Source organism: Physeter macrocephalus, chromosome 13 (genome assembly GCF_002837175.3).
Source record: "Physeter macrocephalus isolate SW-GA chromosome 13, ASM283717v5, whole genome shotgun sequence".
In the NCBI taxonomy this organism is placed as follows: domain Eukaryota; kingdom Metazoa; phylum Chordata; class Mammalia; order Artiodactyla; family Physeteridae; genus Physeter; species Physeter macrocephalus.
Window position 1 is genome coordinate 66993956 of NC_041226.1, and position 17708 is coordinate 67011663.

At 43.2% G+C, this 17708-nt stretch overlaps 1 protein-coding gene across 1 annotated transcript in view; it reads left to right on the forward strand.

The window, feature by feature from the left end:
• Positions 1-1442: 1442 nt before the first annotated feature.
• Positions 1443-17708, forward strand: part of CLDN10 (claudin 10) — a 107710-nt gene continuing 91444 nt past the window's right edge. Inside the window, exon 1 of the mRNA XM_007117722.2 lies at positions 1443-1891. Within this exon, the coding sequence (XP_007117784.1) occupies positions 1678-1891 (214 nt within the window). The 5' untranslated portion in view covers positions 1443-1677. The remainder of the gene's footprint in view (positions 1892-17708) is intronic.

Sequence of the window (17708 nt, forward strand, 5' to 3'; positions counted from 1 at the left end):
GTAAGATAGAAAAAGAAAAAACAAATACCGTATGCTAACACATATATATGGAATCTAAACAAAAAAAAAAAAAAAGAGAGAAAGAAAATGGTTCTGAAGAACCTAGGGGCAGGACAGGAATAAAGATGCAGATGTAGAGAATGGACTTTAGGACATGGGGAGGGGGAAGGGTAAGCTGGGATGAAGTGGGAGAGTGGCATAGACATATACACACTACCAAATGTAAAATCAATAGCTAGTGGAAAGCAGCCACATAGCACAGGGAGATCAGCTCAGTGCTTTGTGACCACCTAGAAGGGTGGGATAGGGAGGGTGGGAGGGAGACACAAGAGGGAGGAGATATGGGGATATATGTATATGCATGGCTGATTCACCTTGCTATAAAGCAGAAACTAACACACCATTGTAGAGCAATTATACTCCAATAAAGATGTTAAAAATAAATAAATAAAATAAAAAATTAAAAAAATAAAAATAAAATAAAATATGGCCTTTGAATTATGACTAAAGAAAAAGAGATTAGAAAAAAGAAACAGGCAGATTTGAAAAAGAATAAAATGGAACTTCCAGAATTATTTTAAAAAGGAGAGTAATAGAAATGAGAAACTCTGGATGGGTTAACAGCAGATTATATATAGTTGAAGAAAAATTTAAAAAATTAGAACATATGTCTGAAAAAAATTCCCAGAATTCATCATGGAGCAATAAAGAAGTAAATAATGTTAAAGAGATTTTGAGACATAGGACCAACTAAAAAAATAGAGCTTGTCAGAGTCACAGAAGAAGATAAAGAAAGGATAGTGACAGAGGTGATATTTGGAGAAGGAAGGGACTAATGGTTCTCCAGAACTGATGAAAGCAATGAATCATCAGTTTCAAAAAGTTCAATAAATCCCAAATAAGATTGTTTTTTAAATCCACACTTAGAAAATTAGTGAAACTGCCAAAACCAAAGACAATCTTAAAACCAGCCAAAGAGAAAATACAGATTAACCTACAAAGAAATGACAAATCAGACTCTGGATTTCTCAAAAACAACAATGGAAGCCAAATAAAAATATAATTATATCTTCAAAGTATTTAGTCGAAATGAATGTATAACCCAGCAAAATTCATTTAATGAAATACTATATTCTGCTGTAATAATTAATGAACCATAGCTACATTGCTGAACATAGACGAATTTCACAAACATAATGTGTGAAAAAATTGGTTACAGAAGAAAGCTGCACTATGATTCCATTTATATAAGATTCAGAAGCATGCAAGACTAAAGCAATGGGTCAAATAAGCCTTAACTGTTACTGTATAATTTGTACTTTGTAATATCTGGTCCCTGCATGGTTCATTAAGCTTCAGGATAACAGAAAATTAAGCATTAACTATGTGGCAGGAAAAAAATCTGCGAACTCAAAACATTTAGAATCCATCTACAAACTTTTAGTAAATATCCGTGTAGGAAGTTAGAAAGATCATCTTAGGCTACCTTTAAAATACCATCGGTAAATCAGACTTTATCCTGATTTCCGGTCCTTCCTCAGGCCACCCGAGCATGAAGTACTGTCACCTACCCGCATTAACTTGCTGCAACACTGGTCCAAGCGGGTTGTGTCCGCTGCATGCCTAGACCACCGCAGCAGTCTGTCTGGACAGTGTCCCTGGAGACGCCTGAGCGACATGTCCAGGGCACAGATCTCGGCTCTGGTGTTTGGCGTCGGGGGCTTTGGTGCTCTCGTCGCTGCCACCGCGTCCAATGAGTGGAAAGTAACTACCCGAGCATCCTCGGTGATAACGGCCACTTGGGTTTACCAGGGTCTATGGATGAACTGCGCAGGTAACGCGTTGGGTACTTTCCATTGCCGACCGCACTTTACTATCTTCAAAGTAGAAGGTAAATGTAATAGCTTTGTTTGGGGTGGAAGTAAAATGTCACTTTTCCCCTCACTGTGCTGAAGGGTCCGTATACAGTTGGCTGTTAACTCTGAGTACTTAATCCAAGTGCCAAGATTGGCCTAGGAGGGACGGGGTGTATGAATGCTGGCTGAAAGAATTAAATCATGTCTTTTATATGGCAAATAACTGCATGGATCTTTTAGAAATACCTAATGCGAATAATCGACTCCAAAGGAAGGAGCAGAAGTGACTGGCTTGTTTTAAAACAGGTTTTGATTTGCCTTGTGTCATGGAGGACACCATATATATACATATGGTAAACACACGCCGTCAGTAGATCATACGTTGTACTGTTTTGTTTATTTTATTTTATTTTATTTTATTTTATTTTATTTTGTGGTACGCGGGCTTCTCACTGTTATGGCCTCTCCCGTTGCGGGGCACGGGCTCCGGACGCGCAGGCTCAGCGGCCATGGCTCACGGGCCCAGCCGCTCCGCGGCACGTGGAATCTTCCCGGACCGGGGCACGAACCCGCGTCCCCTGCATCGGCAGGCGGACTCCCAACCACTGCGCCACCAGGGAAGCCCTGTTTTGTTTATTTTGCCTCACAGCGTGGCATGCAGGATCTTAGTTTCCTAACCAGGGATGGAACCCATGCCCCCCGCAGTGGAAGCACAGAGCCTTCACCACTGGACCGCCAGGGAAGTCCTGATCATATGTTATCCTAAGACCCTGTACTTCCTCAGGCCATTCTAGCATGAAATCCATACACATACGTTTGTATATTAATATGTATATTCACAGTGATAGAAACATATGAGAAGATGGACAGTGTTGAGAGATGTAGGGGTTTCCATATTTTAAAAAAAAATCATGTTTAGTGAAATAAGAAAATTTTAAAAAGTAGTTAAGAGAAATAAAATGCCCATGAACTTTTTGTTAGTAGGTTTTATCAAAAATATGTATGTAGACAAGCTTTCAATGTTAGGCATATTAGAAACTGTGTATTTTAAAGAGGGAAAAAATGTAAGGGCATTTTCAGTATAATCTATAAGAATATCAAATCATTATATTGTACACCTGAAACCAATATAATATTTAAATCAACTATACTTCAAAAAAAGGCATTTTTATATGACAGGATACCTCCAGGGCAACAATTATTTGCTATTTGCTTGTATGTCATTATACCTGCCCCTGCTTTCTGCCTATGTGATTATGTTTACAAATCAGCTGCAGTTTGTGGGTTTATTATATTAAACATTGCCCCTGATATTTTATAATATATAGACTTTTCACAATAAAATGGCAACACTGTACCTTGGCCCCAATAAAGAAAATGAAATCAAATTTTAACTAGGAAGTTACTAAAGCATAATATTTTATGGGATTTTGTGTCAAGTATTCACGTCATTAGTCCACAGTGTGTGCCAAAGGAGGAAGAGAGGATATTTAGTTAAATCCAGGAGAGTCTAATGACAATCAAGGGAAGTATTCAAGCTTGGACGCCTCAGTTAGGCCTCCAAGTAACATGGATTTTCCTGAGCACCCATTAGAGGAATCAGTGCTAGTCTCTCTTCAGTCCCAGCTTCTAAACTTATTTTAGGATATTTCAAAATTCTCCTTCTACTACGGAAGGTTTCCCTAGGTGCAGGGAAAATTGTAAAAGGAGTAGAGTATTATAGGGACACTGTTGTCATTCCACAGACCTCTTAGCCCATTCCCACCTTGAGGCAGCAGGTAGAAGTTATGTCATGTGGCTAAGTGTATTTTTTTGCTCTCTACTGGGTTCATTCTATAAATATATATATATATTTATATATATGTATGGTGTTATTACCCTTCATTCTCTATTCCTTAATGAAACCGAGTTATTGTGAAAAATAGGCGTTCAGCCTTAGCTCCAAAGTGGGCTAATTAATGAACAGTGTTGATAGTGGTCCAAATAACCTTCCACCTTAAAACTTCATCCTCTTGATTTTGTTTCTCAGTAGTAAAAATAATGTATTCTATGTCTGCTGTGTACCCTGCACACGAGAGGTAAATTGGAAAACCTTGTCCACGGACAATGCTTCAATTAGAATTTGTAAAATTCATTTAACATAATCTTTCGACTTCCTTCGTCCTGAATCAAAATCTTTATCAAAGATACAGGTTACTACAGAAATCTGTATTCAACATCAGGAGAACTGATTCATATTTCCAAGAAAATGGACACTCACCAATTTGGATGTCCTCATTCACACAGAGTCATTGCTGACGAGGCCAGTTGCTTTTCCTTTATTCTTATTTGAAAACACAACAGTGGGGTGTTGGGAAGCTTTCTATGCCAATAGGCTCTCAATCATCACAATAATTCCGAACTGAGAAAAAAACTCAGAAGCCAAAGAGGAATGAAAATGGTTATAGTGCGTTTTAAAATAATAAACTGATTTAAGCCTACATTCTCAATTTGAGACAAATCTTCTTAGACTTAGGCCACATTAAGCCTCCTCTAAGAAAAAAAACAAAATCTTTTTAAACTGCTAGGTTTTTTTTTCCTTGCTGGTTACATAACTTCACTGTCAAAGTCATACCTTCTTGTTGCTAACTAACCCTCTTAGATGACCCAGTATAGCTACAGTTTTTTAGGAACTCATTTACATTAGTAGTGACTACAACCTTAAAAGATTTGATGTAAGCCAGCATCTCTTTGGACAAGAGGCATTTCCAGTTGTGAAAAACACAGGCCCCCTTCACCTATAGTTCTGTGGAATCAATTTCAGGACAACACCATAGGGACACTTGTAATTCAATCCTCATTGTGGACTGAAAACTTCTTGACTCAATTTCAAAAGCACTTCACTGTCTTTAAATGCCATATCCGCTCTAGGCTGTGTCTCGTGTTTTGTTGTGTTTTGTTTTTCTCTCTTCTCGATGTTAGTAGAGATGTTTTAACTGTGAAAGCAAAGCATCTCTCACAGGGAAAGCAGCAGTAACTTCTGACGGGGAAGGTTGGATCCAGAAAGCATTGCTCCAAGGAGAGAGGAAAGCTGAATCATGGTCGCCTTGAGGGCGGGGACCTGGTCTGTGAAGTTCTCCTTGTGCTCCAGGCACACAGTGGGCTCTGGATACATATTTGCAAAATGACTGAATGAACAAAATAATGAGGAGACAGTTTATGATGAGGACAAAATTATATTCCTGGACGAAGGCTGGCGTGATATAGGATGGATACTCAGGCAACAAAAAGGAAGATGACTGGATTGTAATTCAGATGGAGCTTCAAGTTCTGACTTTTTTATTAACTAGTCTTAAGACCTTGACTTTGGTAATGAAACTCTCTGTGCCTCATTCATAACTTTCTTCCTCCTTATATTGAAAGAGCTGAATGCCAGGAGTCCCTTAAAGCCTGTTTCAACTTGAAGTTCACTCAAGAGCTTTACAATCCTTCACCACTTCGCCATAGAAGTTCACTGAAGAAAGATGGCTGTAAAAGGCTCCTCTAACATTATTTCTCCTGAGAACTGTCCTCTTTTTCTCCACTTATCTATTATCTTGGCTGGCTTCCTGGATCCTGACAGTATAGAATCTTATCTGCATCTGAGTGGAGATAGGTCTGAATGACCTCGAACGACCATATGACACTAGTAAAGGTTCAGGGTTTCAGAGGAATGAAGGTAAATACTAATCTAGGAGCTGGTGGTCACAGGATGCTGGCTGCCTATAGGAGTGTGGACCTCTCCTCACCTGCCTATCCTTCACCTCTCTCCCCATCCCCTTAAGAGCCAGGCCATAAAGATAGGGGAAAGGAATGGCATTTGCTAAAGGAAAGAGGTTTCTGTGGATGTTTATTCTCACATAGGGAACAGGTGGAAATCATCTGATGTCATAACTTTAGATTTCTTCCTAGTTGAAATGTGTGCCTTAGTCTATGACTAAATAACAGTAGTAAATTTAAATTTCAAACAACAGTAATACTAAATGAAAACTAATTACAGCCTCAGTGAGGGAAAATTGACTTGAATAATTAAGATGTTTCAAAAATATTTTCAAAATAACACATTTGATAGATCTCTGCAGCCTTAGAAGGCGTTTACCTTTAATCTCAAGATACGTGTCCATTTGCTAAAATTCTGATTGCTTTCTGAGACTTAATTTTGTTAAATAAACCTAAGGTTAATTTTAATTCAGATTTATTTTCTTGTTGTCTTCCAAATGCATGTAAAGTTATCTAAAAGCATGTAGAAAAACTCAAGTTCTGTCTTTGGCAGTTCTCACCCCAAAAGAAGTGTGAGAAACATTCAGTGTGTTCTTATCCCAACAAAAAAATGGCATAGTTTTATGTTTACTGATGCAATCAATGACCCAAGGTAGGTGAATTGTATTTTCGCAGTAGACTCTGGACAGGAGGAGCCACCAGAAAATTGTCTCTGTACCAAGAGAACTGGACCCACATGCTGAAACATGCCCACACCTTGTGGTGGTGAGGATGGTGCCAGAGCCAAGGCAGCCCACAAGTGGACTTGGTCCTAAGTCAGTCTGCTGCAGGGTGTTCAGAGGTTTTCAGGACAGCCTGTGTCCATCAATAGCTCCTCTCTTAGAGGCCAGGACCTTATCTTACTTATCCTGGTATCCTCAGCACCCACCATTATGGCTGGCTCCTAGCAGGCTCTCAATAAAGGTTTGTGGATTGAACAAACCAAAGAAGAAATCATTCACTGAGTTAAATCAGAGCATTTAATAGATGCATAGGGACTCTCCTCTCATGTCACCAAGCTCTGGCAAAGGGAGAAGCCCTAGGGAAGTGCTTAGTTGAAGAGCCATGAGTGTTTTTTATGATGAGATTCAAGAAGCACTTTTCAAAGTGCTTCAAGTGCACTTTTCAAGAACGATTTAGAGCCTTGCTTCTTGAAGTGTGGTCCTCAGACCAGCAGTGTCTATATCACTTGGGAGCTTGCTAGACATGCAGATTCTCAGGCCCCACCACAGACCCATAGAATCAGAATCTTCACTTTAACAACATCTCCAGGTGTCCCCCATGCACATAAAAGGATGAGAAATTCTGCTTAGAGTCTGAATCTTTGAGTCTAGACTTTGAGTCTGACGGACTCACCGTTTACTAACTAAGGGGTCTTAATCTCCCTGTGCTTCAGTTTTCTTACTTGTTAAATGGCGATGAAACGAGATAACATAGGCGAGACGCACACCATAAAGGGTAGCAGTCATTCCTATGAATACAGATTTCAACGCCTGGAGAGCTCACATCTCAGTGGTAGGAAGGTGACCGTTACTTCTTCTCCATCTATTTGTTTCCAGCCAGGACTGCAGCAGCTGCTTCCTGGAATCCAAAACCTAATAGAAGGATATCTCTGATCCCTTGTTGCATGTCTTATGTCATATTTATAACAAAGCAAAGGCTATTGTGCTCATGAGACTACAGTTTATGCTTATCCTACAGGTTAGGATTTACTGTACCTTATAAGGCAAGACCACACTGCATCTAGAAGTCAGGTTCTCACCACAGACGTGGGCCTCTTCATTTTGTCAATCATACGTTGCATCTGCCGGAGATGAGGAGAAAAGGCCCATTTTGGGCTCCATGGTAGGAGATAGAGCTTCACCAGAACTAAGTGTGTTTGTGTTCTGGACAGTCAAAAACGGACAAAGTTTACTCAGATATTCCTGGCCCTAAGAACTGGGAAAAATTTTGTGACAGACAGTTTAATATATTGATTTGAATCATATTTGCATTTTACAAAGTGCTTTCACATATATTATCATATTGATCCAAAAGATGGTATAATCCCCATTTTACAGACAAAGTAACTGAGACTCACAGGACAACGTATTTATAACTTTGTATGGTCGTCTATAGAACTTTTGGGGAAATGTTCAGCATTCTGTACCAGCCCAAAACCTGTGTTTAAGTCCTAGCTCAGCCATTAATTTCTTGTGTGCCCTTGGATAAGTCACTGCAATTCACTGTGTTTCCCTTTCTTATCTATAAGATGATGATGATATCTAGTTCCATACTTCAAGTTTGTGGGAAGATCAAGGGAAAGAATCCTATTACATGAAATAGACTAGTATATGTTTTTAAATGTACCTGGACTTTGTTTTAATCAGGGATGGTAAGACACAGAGACATGAAACGCTGTCATGAAGGAAGAAGTTTTTACGCTCACGGATCCCTAGAAGTAGGAGGCCTGGTTCCCCACACAGGAGCCTGCTGGGAAGCACCCGAGTCGGTGAGAAGGAAGAAGGAGTGAGAGGAAAGCACCGGCGAGAGCCTTTATTGAGTTGTCTGGTACCCGGCCCTGGGTTGATTAAGGTGGAGGAATATTGGTTTGATGTGCGAAAGCTTGACAAAGGACGTCACTGGGGTGTGTGCTTTGGATTAGCTGATTTGTCTCTGAAAGCTGCGCTTGTGCGTTATGTCTAAGAATCTGCTGGCCCCGGGAGGGCAGTCTTCCCCTCCGCTCACCTGCCACACCCGAGGCCCTAGATGCCAGAGCACGGAGAGTGCAGAAAATAAGAAAAGGCAGTGAGCGCTGTACGAATGCGAGGTCCTTTGGTGGTGTTTGCGTAGGGAGGGCAGGAGGGCTAGCCCACCCCCCTTTATGGCTTCTCACGCGTCTCTGATTGTCAGTATTTGTCTTCTCGTGGTGAATATTTTATCCTCGAGGGGATGAACTCAAAGGACACCTGAGCAAAGAGCATACTGGGATTGGTAGTTTTAAAACTTCCTGCCGCTGTGCGTTTTTAAGTAATTCCAGAGCACTTCAGAAAGCAGTATTGCTCTTAGACAAAGCCAGGATAACTGATCTGAATTTCAGGGGAAAATTAAGAATTTTTTAATTCTTTAATCCTTTCTTAAGAAAATTAAGCATTGATGTACAATTAAGCTTTGGCCAGATTTTTGTACACATTACAGGAAAAACTGATGGCCCCAAATTAACAATTTGGTAAATGACTATGATGCCATATTACGACTACAGAAGGAAACCTGTAAGTAGTTAATTCACTTATTCATTAATGAGTTCCTTTCATCAAAGCATTCATTAGATTCCCGGCACAGAATATAGGTTCCGGGGGCTCAGTGAGGAAAGGACAGGGGCCTATCTCCGTGGATGTGCTGCTTAGAGGGAAATGATCATTTAGCAAACGATTAGCCCAGAACGATAAGTGCTATCTGGGGTTAAGTTCAGGGCATAGGCAGACTTCCCAGAAAAGCCAGTGCTTGAACTGTCTTGAAAGATGGGTAGAAGTTCACCCAGGAGAAAGAAAGGGAGGGCATTTCTGGTCACGGGACTCATCCTGCTCTACAACTTATTAACTGCGTGACTCCAAGCAAAATACTTAACACATGAACTCCCCCGTCTGTAAAATGAGAGTGATATTATCTACTTCAGAGGGTGGTGGTGAGGATGAGGTGAGTTAATTTGTGTAGAGCGTTCAGAGCAGCGCCTGGCACATACGAGCAAAGACCTCAAAGCAGGAAGGAGCCGAGTGCCTCAGGGACCAGCGAGCACACTGGAAAGACTGACACGTGGATGTGCAGGAGGAGGTTAAGATGGGGTGCAGATGCACATAGAGGGGAACTTGCACAGGGACCTGTGAGCTCTATGAGGGGATTTCGACTTTGTCTTAGGGGAGCCGGAAAGCCGTTGAAACATTTTGAGCAGAGAATACCTGACGGGACTTGCATTTCCGAAGGCTCCTGCAGTATTTCATGTGAGAACCTGAACCTCGTGTGAGGGCAACAGTGGGAACAGACAAGGAAGGTACTTAGAGGTAGAACTGATACGACCGAGTAACTTGTTGACTCATGAGGGACGAAGGGGTCACGGGTGCTCCGAGGTTCCTGCCCAGAGACTTGGGGGCAGTGGCAGGGGAAGCTGGCTGCAGAGCAGGTCCCACCCTAAGTTCCATCCCTTCTCCCAGGACAGTATTTTCCAATACATACCAAGATCTCAAGCAGTCAGATTCTCAACTTAATGTTTGGCTTTAAAAATCAATTGGATAGGGCTTCCCTGGTGGCGCAGTGGTTGCGCGTCCGCCTGCCGATGCAGGGGAACCGGGTTCGCGCCCTGGTCCGGGAGGATCCCACATGCCGCGGAGCGGCTGGGCCCGTGAGCCATGGCCGCTGAGCCTGCGTGTCCGGAGCCTGTGCTCCGCAACGGGAGAGGCCACAACAGAGGGAGGCCCGCATACCACAAAAAAAAAAAAAAAAAAAAAAAAATCAATTGGATAGAATGAAAGAGAATAGTTTGACTGAATTTAATTTTTTTTTAAACTGTGCTTTTTAGATGTTTAATAAAAAACAACAGGAAAAGGTAGCAGCCATAAAGATTAATGCAATCTGAAGTGCCATTAATAGCATAAGAACATCCGAATTAGGAGGGTAATACCTCCCTGCTCCCCATATTCTGTAGTCAAATTCCATAAGGCTAGTCTGGGCGCCTTGGAACATGAATACAAACCACATTCATTGATGTGAGAGGAGAGTAACTAGGAAGATGGGAGGTCTTGAAATAAATTCACATGGGCAATTGTTTCACCTGGAAGAAAGGAAAAGAATATGGTGGGTAAGGGTGTGAGAGGGATGGAGGAAGGGGAAGAAGATGAGTAGGACCACTGGGTAGATGTTACTAGGGAATCAGATTTAGGGGCTCTCTGAAGAAGAAATTTCTATCAGAGTTGCCCAGCAAGGGAATGGTCTGTCCCACAAAGAACTGGTTGGAAGTATCCAAAGGAGGCTGATGCTTCTCTGCTGAAAGGGTGGTAGAGATAATCCCTGCACTGGCCAGGAAGACAGACTGGGTAACCTCTAAAGTCATTTCCAGTTTGAGATCTGAGATTCTGTGAATATATAAAAAGAAAAAGAAATATTCAAACATCAGTATTCCTGATTTGCCCATTGACTTAAATATTTTTGGACAACTCATGGGCCCCGTGCTGGGTGCTTGGGAACAAGGCAATAAAAAGACCTGTCTTTGTTCATAGCCTAGAAGTTAAAGTAGTAAAAGTCATAATACACATGTTATAATAATGTTATTACATTTAAATCAATATATTAATGTATGTTAGAATCAATGTAATAAACATGCAATTCTCTATCTTGAACTGATATTTTAAAAGGTCCTAAGCAAACCCAAGGGATGTGCCCCCTAACCCGGGGAAGGAATGACTGCTTCTAAATCCAGGCATAGAGCTAAGTGCTGCTGGGCTGGGGGAATACGAGAGGACAATTCCTGCCTTTAACTGGATGTCTTTGGGTCAATATTTTTCATTGATACAAACCAAATATAGTCCATGTATAATAAGCAGACCAGTCACCCTACTGGGAGACAGATTTTCTCCAGAACACAAAATGTGACTTTTGGCAAGGTGGGCAGGGGAAACAGAAGCCTATTTTCTCCCTGTGTGACTACAGCAGATGCTCTCATTTACGCCCAACCAGCAAACCTCCAGCCAGTCATGTCTGGGGATTTCAGCCTGCTCTGTAGGACTCCCCACGAAGCTGATTCTCTATTGCAGGGGTCAGGACCCTTCCTCGGCCCTGTGCCCTGGCTCTGTGCTCTTCCTGCTTTGCTCAGCCTCCTAGTTCCTGGAGATCAGCTGATGCCCACTCTCCTGCTGAAACCTGGACCTCAGACTCTCACTTTGTTCTGCCGGCTGATGTCTAGATTCCAGGCAGTACATCTGTCTTATGACTGTCCTACCCGCTAATTCCAGCCTGCCTGGCCATTCAGTCCTGACCCAATGCCTGCTCTCAACTCTGAGCTCCAGACCTGGCTGGCCTACCCTCTGGCTCACCCATTTCCTCTGCTCTGAGTTCTGCTTCCTCACCAGAACATGCTCTTCTCCCACCCTGTGCCTTGGGAAGGACTGTTCTGCAAGCTGTGAGAACTGGGGTGGGGGTGGGGGGACGGGAGAGGCCGAGGGAAGGAGTGAAGCAGGAATCACATCCACAGCCCAACTGATCAAGGGAATGCAGTTGGTGGTGGTCTTGGTAGGTGATGGAGCCACAAAGAGGAGCCTGTAGACGCTATGAGAGAATTATCTGGAATCCATTTATATCACCTGGGAAAATACCCACGTTATCCTACTGACTCCCTCTATCCCAGATTCAAGTCAGTACTGGGAGGGTTTGGAGCCTGAGAGACCTTAGCGCCCTCCCCAGGGAAATTCCTCTTCCAGCTGCAGCTCCTACGCTGTCCTGTAGTGGGGTCAGCAGGTTCTTAGAGAGCAGTACCCCAGCCTCTGCTTTGCAGGGTTCTTTCTGCTGCTGCTTCCTGCTCCTTCGTTAATCCCTACTGGGAGTGCTGGGGGTGAGGGTGGGGTGTGCCTTTGACCAAGGTGGTGAGCCATGCAGCTTGGGCTCCAATTACACTAGAATCATAAAACAGATTCACACCAGAGTGTTCACACCACGTGGGCACGCGCACGTACACAGACGCAGCTGGTTCTACAGCTAACTACACGTCCATACAAACTCTCACCATGCAGACGCCTCTACACGTCACACCCACACATGCAACTTCACCATGTAGACATCTCCCACATATCCCACACCATAGTCATCAGAGTCAAAAGACAGACTTAGAGACCAAGATTATCACAGACAGGAATGTGGACCCACTGAACAGAAACAGTTGAAGATCCCTGCTCCTCACGCCATAGTAGGAAATAACCCACATGGATCGGGGGTCAGCACAGAAAATTTAGCTCCCTGCCTCATCCTCTAACCCCTCTCACAGGCCTATGGAGCGCCTAGAAATAACGTTTCATCACACTGTCATCTTCATCTACCAGGTCCTACTTTAAATCATCTGACCTCCTTCCAGGTCTTCCAGCTTCCTAAGTATTCCCTTGGGTGAAACTTGGTGTCTGGCACACTGTAAATACTCCATAAAGATCAGCTTCCTTCTTTCTTCCCTCTAGAGCACAGACCTCGAAACCTGACTTTCAACAGTTTCTCCACCTGTAAAATGAGCATGATAATAATATCTCCCTTATGAAAAAGATTAAATAAGCTAATAAATGAGTTTGCTATTATTGTGGTTGTTTTCTCCAACGCAAATTCTAGCCTTCAAGACTGTTTTGAATCCTGATTTGATCATCTTTGTTTTCACCAACCTCCCAGTTCAACATCACCCAAAAGCCTTCAGCATGCTCCCTGTGATCTCTGTGGAGTTCCTCCTATAGAGGTAAAGACATCTTCCACCCAGTCCACACTTGTCCCCAGATTTCCAAATCCAAGAGGATGCAGCACACGTTTCTCCTCCTTGCTTTTCCCAGACTGCTGATCCCACACCTTGCCAGTTGCCAAGTCCTGCAGAATCTGCCTGCCCACCCTCCCATTCTCCGTGCGGGGAGGTCTGCCTTTTCTGTGGCTCAGCCTATGGTTTACCATAGATTGGGATCAAATTTCAGGAAGACATTTTCCGCTCTTTGAACTTGCTCTAATCAAGGCTATCCAGCACTGCCAGATCACACTTGCAAAACAGAGCTTCTTCCAGTTGAATTCTGGGCTTTATTCAGCCCATTTAGAGAGCGCTCCCTCTGCGCCAGGCACCACTTGACGCATAATCTCTCCTACTCCCCAGAGTGGCCCTCTGCGTGGGGCGCTGCTGTAACCAGGCCTGTTCTACAGGTGAAGTAACCAGCGCTTGGAGAAGTTTCGTAACTTGCTCAATTTCTTGGCGAAGCTGGTGGCCATGGCAAGATTCACGCCAGACGGTGTGACTCCTGAATCCAAACATCTGATGGGAGGACTGCCCGCGGCCGCTTCCCAGCGAGAGGAACGCATCACAGCAGTCCTGACTTGCCTTTCTCGTCCCCCTGCTTCGATCAACCTGGACTTTGTGCTTAACCTTTTCCCTAGTCTGTGCCTCTGCTCACGCCGTGTGGGGCAAATGCCTTTCTTCATCACCCCCATCTCTCTCCTCCTTCCAACTCCACCTCCAGTGCCATCTCCCATGCAAAGCCTTTTCAACCCTCCAACCAGATAGGACCTTTGTCTCCATCGATCCCCCCATAGCGCTTCGTACTTTTCTTTCTGTGATTTTGTTTTTCTGGCTTGGATTGTGGTTACTCGTGTACTTGTCCTTTCCCACCTCTAGGTTATAAGCCCCGTGAGGACAGGGATTGAACAATTTCTTCCTATCTCTTTCCCGGAAGATAAAATCCATAAAGTCCATGCTCTATAAGGTGTATGTTGAATTAGTGAGGTTTTTTATTGCGATGAATGAATGGGAGCAAGTATGGGACCACAGGGCCTGGTTCGCCATCCCTGGTGCCATCACGAGTCTGTCTGGATGGTGACCGGGCCCATGTTTCTCCTTCTTGTCCAGCAGCACAGCACGATCGAAGTTTCGAAGCATCCTGGTAAACTCATCAAAAGGGAAAGTGTCTAATATGAGGTTTCTTGCTCTTAGGGAATCATGCTGCTTCCTATTGGGAGCTTCTTGCTTTACTAAGAGCTATAAAACCATCCCTTTAATTATCCATTCTAGAATTCATCTGGAGTTTGCTACCAACCATACTAATGGCAATTTCTGAAATGTACCCTTTTGAAATTTGGGGCATTTCCTTGACCCCTGCCCTTCTCCCTGGTCATTGCCTTCATTCTAAGATCACATCTGGTCCTTTCATTCAGATGTTAACATTATGAAAAATCTTAGGCATCATTCACAGTGTTCCCTTTGGGCCTTAGAAAACGGCTTGTATTTGAAAGGGGCAACGGAGAAATCAGAATGTGATAAAAATGGCTCTGATTGTTCGGATTACTCTAACAGACTCACTCTCTGAGGACTTTCTATCCTCTGCGTGGTTCTGGGCTGAGTCCTTCTCTTGGTAATCAGTGACTCTGAGATACAGATGTAGCTGTTGGTCTTGTCCATGAATCATCCAGCCATGCGTGACCACAGCCAGCAGAAAAAAGAGCTCTGCGTCTCCTCATCCGATAGACTCTGAAGAGGGGCTGGGCGGCGTGGCCATTTCCGTGAGGGTTTACTTTCTCCATGTTATAAGCAGCTGGGTAAAAAGGGCTGGGTGAGCATAAAGCGCCATTCACTGCAAACAGACCAAATCACACGCCATAACCTTCTCAAGATAGCTTGGTACCACTCGGGTTATCTGTGTTACAAAACATATCTGAGGCTGACTGCTTTAATTAGCTGTTCTTTCACGGTCTTACTTTATTTTAACTCAAATAGTTGAGATGAGGCATGGAAATCATTTTCCAACAGTAAGTTATTTCCTTCCTGAATTTTTTTCCTGGCAGGATTTTCTCTTCGTTCCCTGTTCCCTGACCATACACACCCCACAGCTCAACTGTGTTTCATTAGCTTCTTAAAATATTTGTAATTATCTTTCATTATTAACTTAATTGACAGGCCTTCTCTTCCTATTCACAAATCTGGATTCTTCCCTTAATCAGCCTGCAATCTTTTTTTTAAACTTTTTTTAATGTTCTTTTTCGTATCTTTTTATTTTATATTGGAATATAGTTGGTTAACAATGTTGTTTTAGTTTCAGGTGTACAGCAAAATGATTCAGTTATACATGTGTTCTTTTTCAAATTATTTTCCCATTTAGGCTGTCACATAATATTGAGGAGAGTTCCGCGTGAGGCACAGTAGGTCCTTGTTGGCTGTCCATTATAAATTCCATTATAAATACAGCAGTGTGTACGTGTCAGTTCCAACCCGCAGTCCCTCCCTCCTCCACACCCTTCCCCTTTGGTAACCATAAGTTCCTTCTCTAAGTCTGTGAGTCAGTTTCTGTTTTCTAAATAAGTTCATTTTTTTTTTTTTAGATTTCACATATAAGCCATATCCTACAATTCTGTCTTTCTCTGTCTGACTTACTTCACTCAGTATGACAATCTCTAGGTCCATCCATTTTGCTGCAAATGGCATCACCCTGATACCAAAAGCAGACAAAAATACAACAAAAAAAGAGAAAATTCCAGGTCAATATCACTGATGAACATAGACCCAAAAAGCCTCAACAAAATACTAGCAATCTGAATCCAACAGCACATCAAAAGGATCATAAACTATGATCAAGTGGGATTTATCCCAGGGATGCAAGGATTTTTCAATATCTGCAAATCAGTCAGTGTGATACTTTTTAACCTGTCTTATATCTTATACTTTTTATTTTATTCTTTTCTATGCATAAAAGTTATGCTCTACACTACATCAGTCTATGGGAACAAATGCTATATCTTTACATTTCTGCCCCAGGTCAAATGGAATGCAGGCAGAAACTCCAGACTTTTCCGCGGGCCCTGCCCTACATATCACCGACCTTCCTGGCAATGCTTGTAATGATCTCATTTCGTACTTGCTGTTGTCTCAGGGGAGAACTGAGCTTCTTCTCAATAGGGCTCAAGTCCCACCACCACCAGCACCACCACCGCTCCACCTCAAACTCCATCAGCCTTTCCTCTAAGTAAACACACAAGGAGAGTAAAAGCAATGTTTTCTATGCAAACGTAGCTTCTAGAAAAGACCCCTAGGCATACCTGTCCCAACAACACCACTGTGCACAAGCTCTTCCCACCTAGAAATCCAGTACCCTCATTTCTCCTCAAGGTCCTATTCCACCACTGCTGGCCTCTGCGTACACCCTGTGTCCTTTTCCCTCCCTCCCTGTGTCACCTGCTGCGTACACCCTGTGTCCTTTTCCCTCCCTCCCTGTGTCACCTGCAGATACACTTGTCCCAAGGGTCCCAAGATGGTGACAATTTCAATTCACCTATGGGTAGGTGTTTCCCACAAAATACACCCACAGTCAGGATGGCCAAGTCAGGATCCGTTTCGGTGTTGGTGCCACATTGGACCAAGACCTTGTCCCCTCCAACAATTTGAAGAAAATTGATGCTGAGACCATATTGCTGATCAGGCTCCCCTCCTTCTCTCTCCTCCCTTTTATGGGGTTGATGGCAGGGTGGGAAGGGAAGTGCTGTCCTTTCTACTCTCTGGCCTCATCTTAGAGGTTCAGTGGAGATGGTAGTAGAGCAGGTGGTGCTTGAGGATGGAAAAATGGAAGTGGGGTCTGCGGGATGATGTTAGTGTCCTAGTGCCTTTCAGAAAACTTGACTCCCATGAATATTTGTGAATATGATAGATATTGAGGGCAAAGATGCTGTCCAACTCTATAGGATATGTAATAATTACACGTAATGCAAAAGGACATTTGGGGGCCTAATTCCACCCCCTACTTTGCAATAAAGTTTGAATTCCAAGCATACAAGTCCAGTTAAAGAAAAATGCCCCTTTACAGAAACCAATGGCTAGTGGACTTTTTCTGCTAGTGGGACTAGGCCATTCTCTCTACAGTTTGCTCTGTACTGACCAGCCCCTGGAGACACAGAAGGAGATGAACATTCCTGTTTCTAGAGGCTTTGATGATTCCTGAGCTCATCGTGTCTTCTTATACAACCTTTTGTGGTCCTCAGAGCCTGTGTCTCATTCTGGTTTCCAGAAAACAGACAACAGTGGCAGCTTCAGGCAGGCAGTGGCCCCCTTGTTACTAGAAAGGCACCTCTCTTCTCCCCTCAGGGACCAGCAAAGCCAAGGGCCTCCGAGGAAATGGTTCCCTTGAGTTCTTCTGTCTCCAGACTCCACTGTTTCTCATCCCCTTCATGAAGCCCATGATAGCTTCCCCGTTTCCCAGGGAATCTGCTTCCACAGCCTCACGCAACTCTCTTATGGCATTTGTTACTGTCCACTCTGTTGTTTGGTTTTGGACAGTGGGGTGTCGGTAAATGTTAACAACCAGTGCTCCAAAAAAAAATGAGTATAAATAGATATAT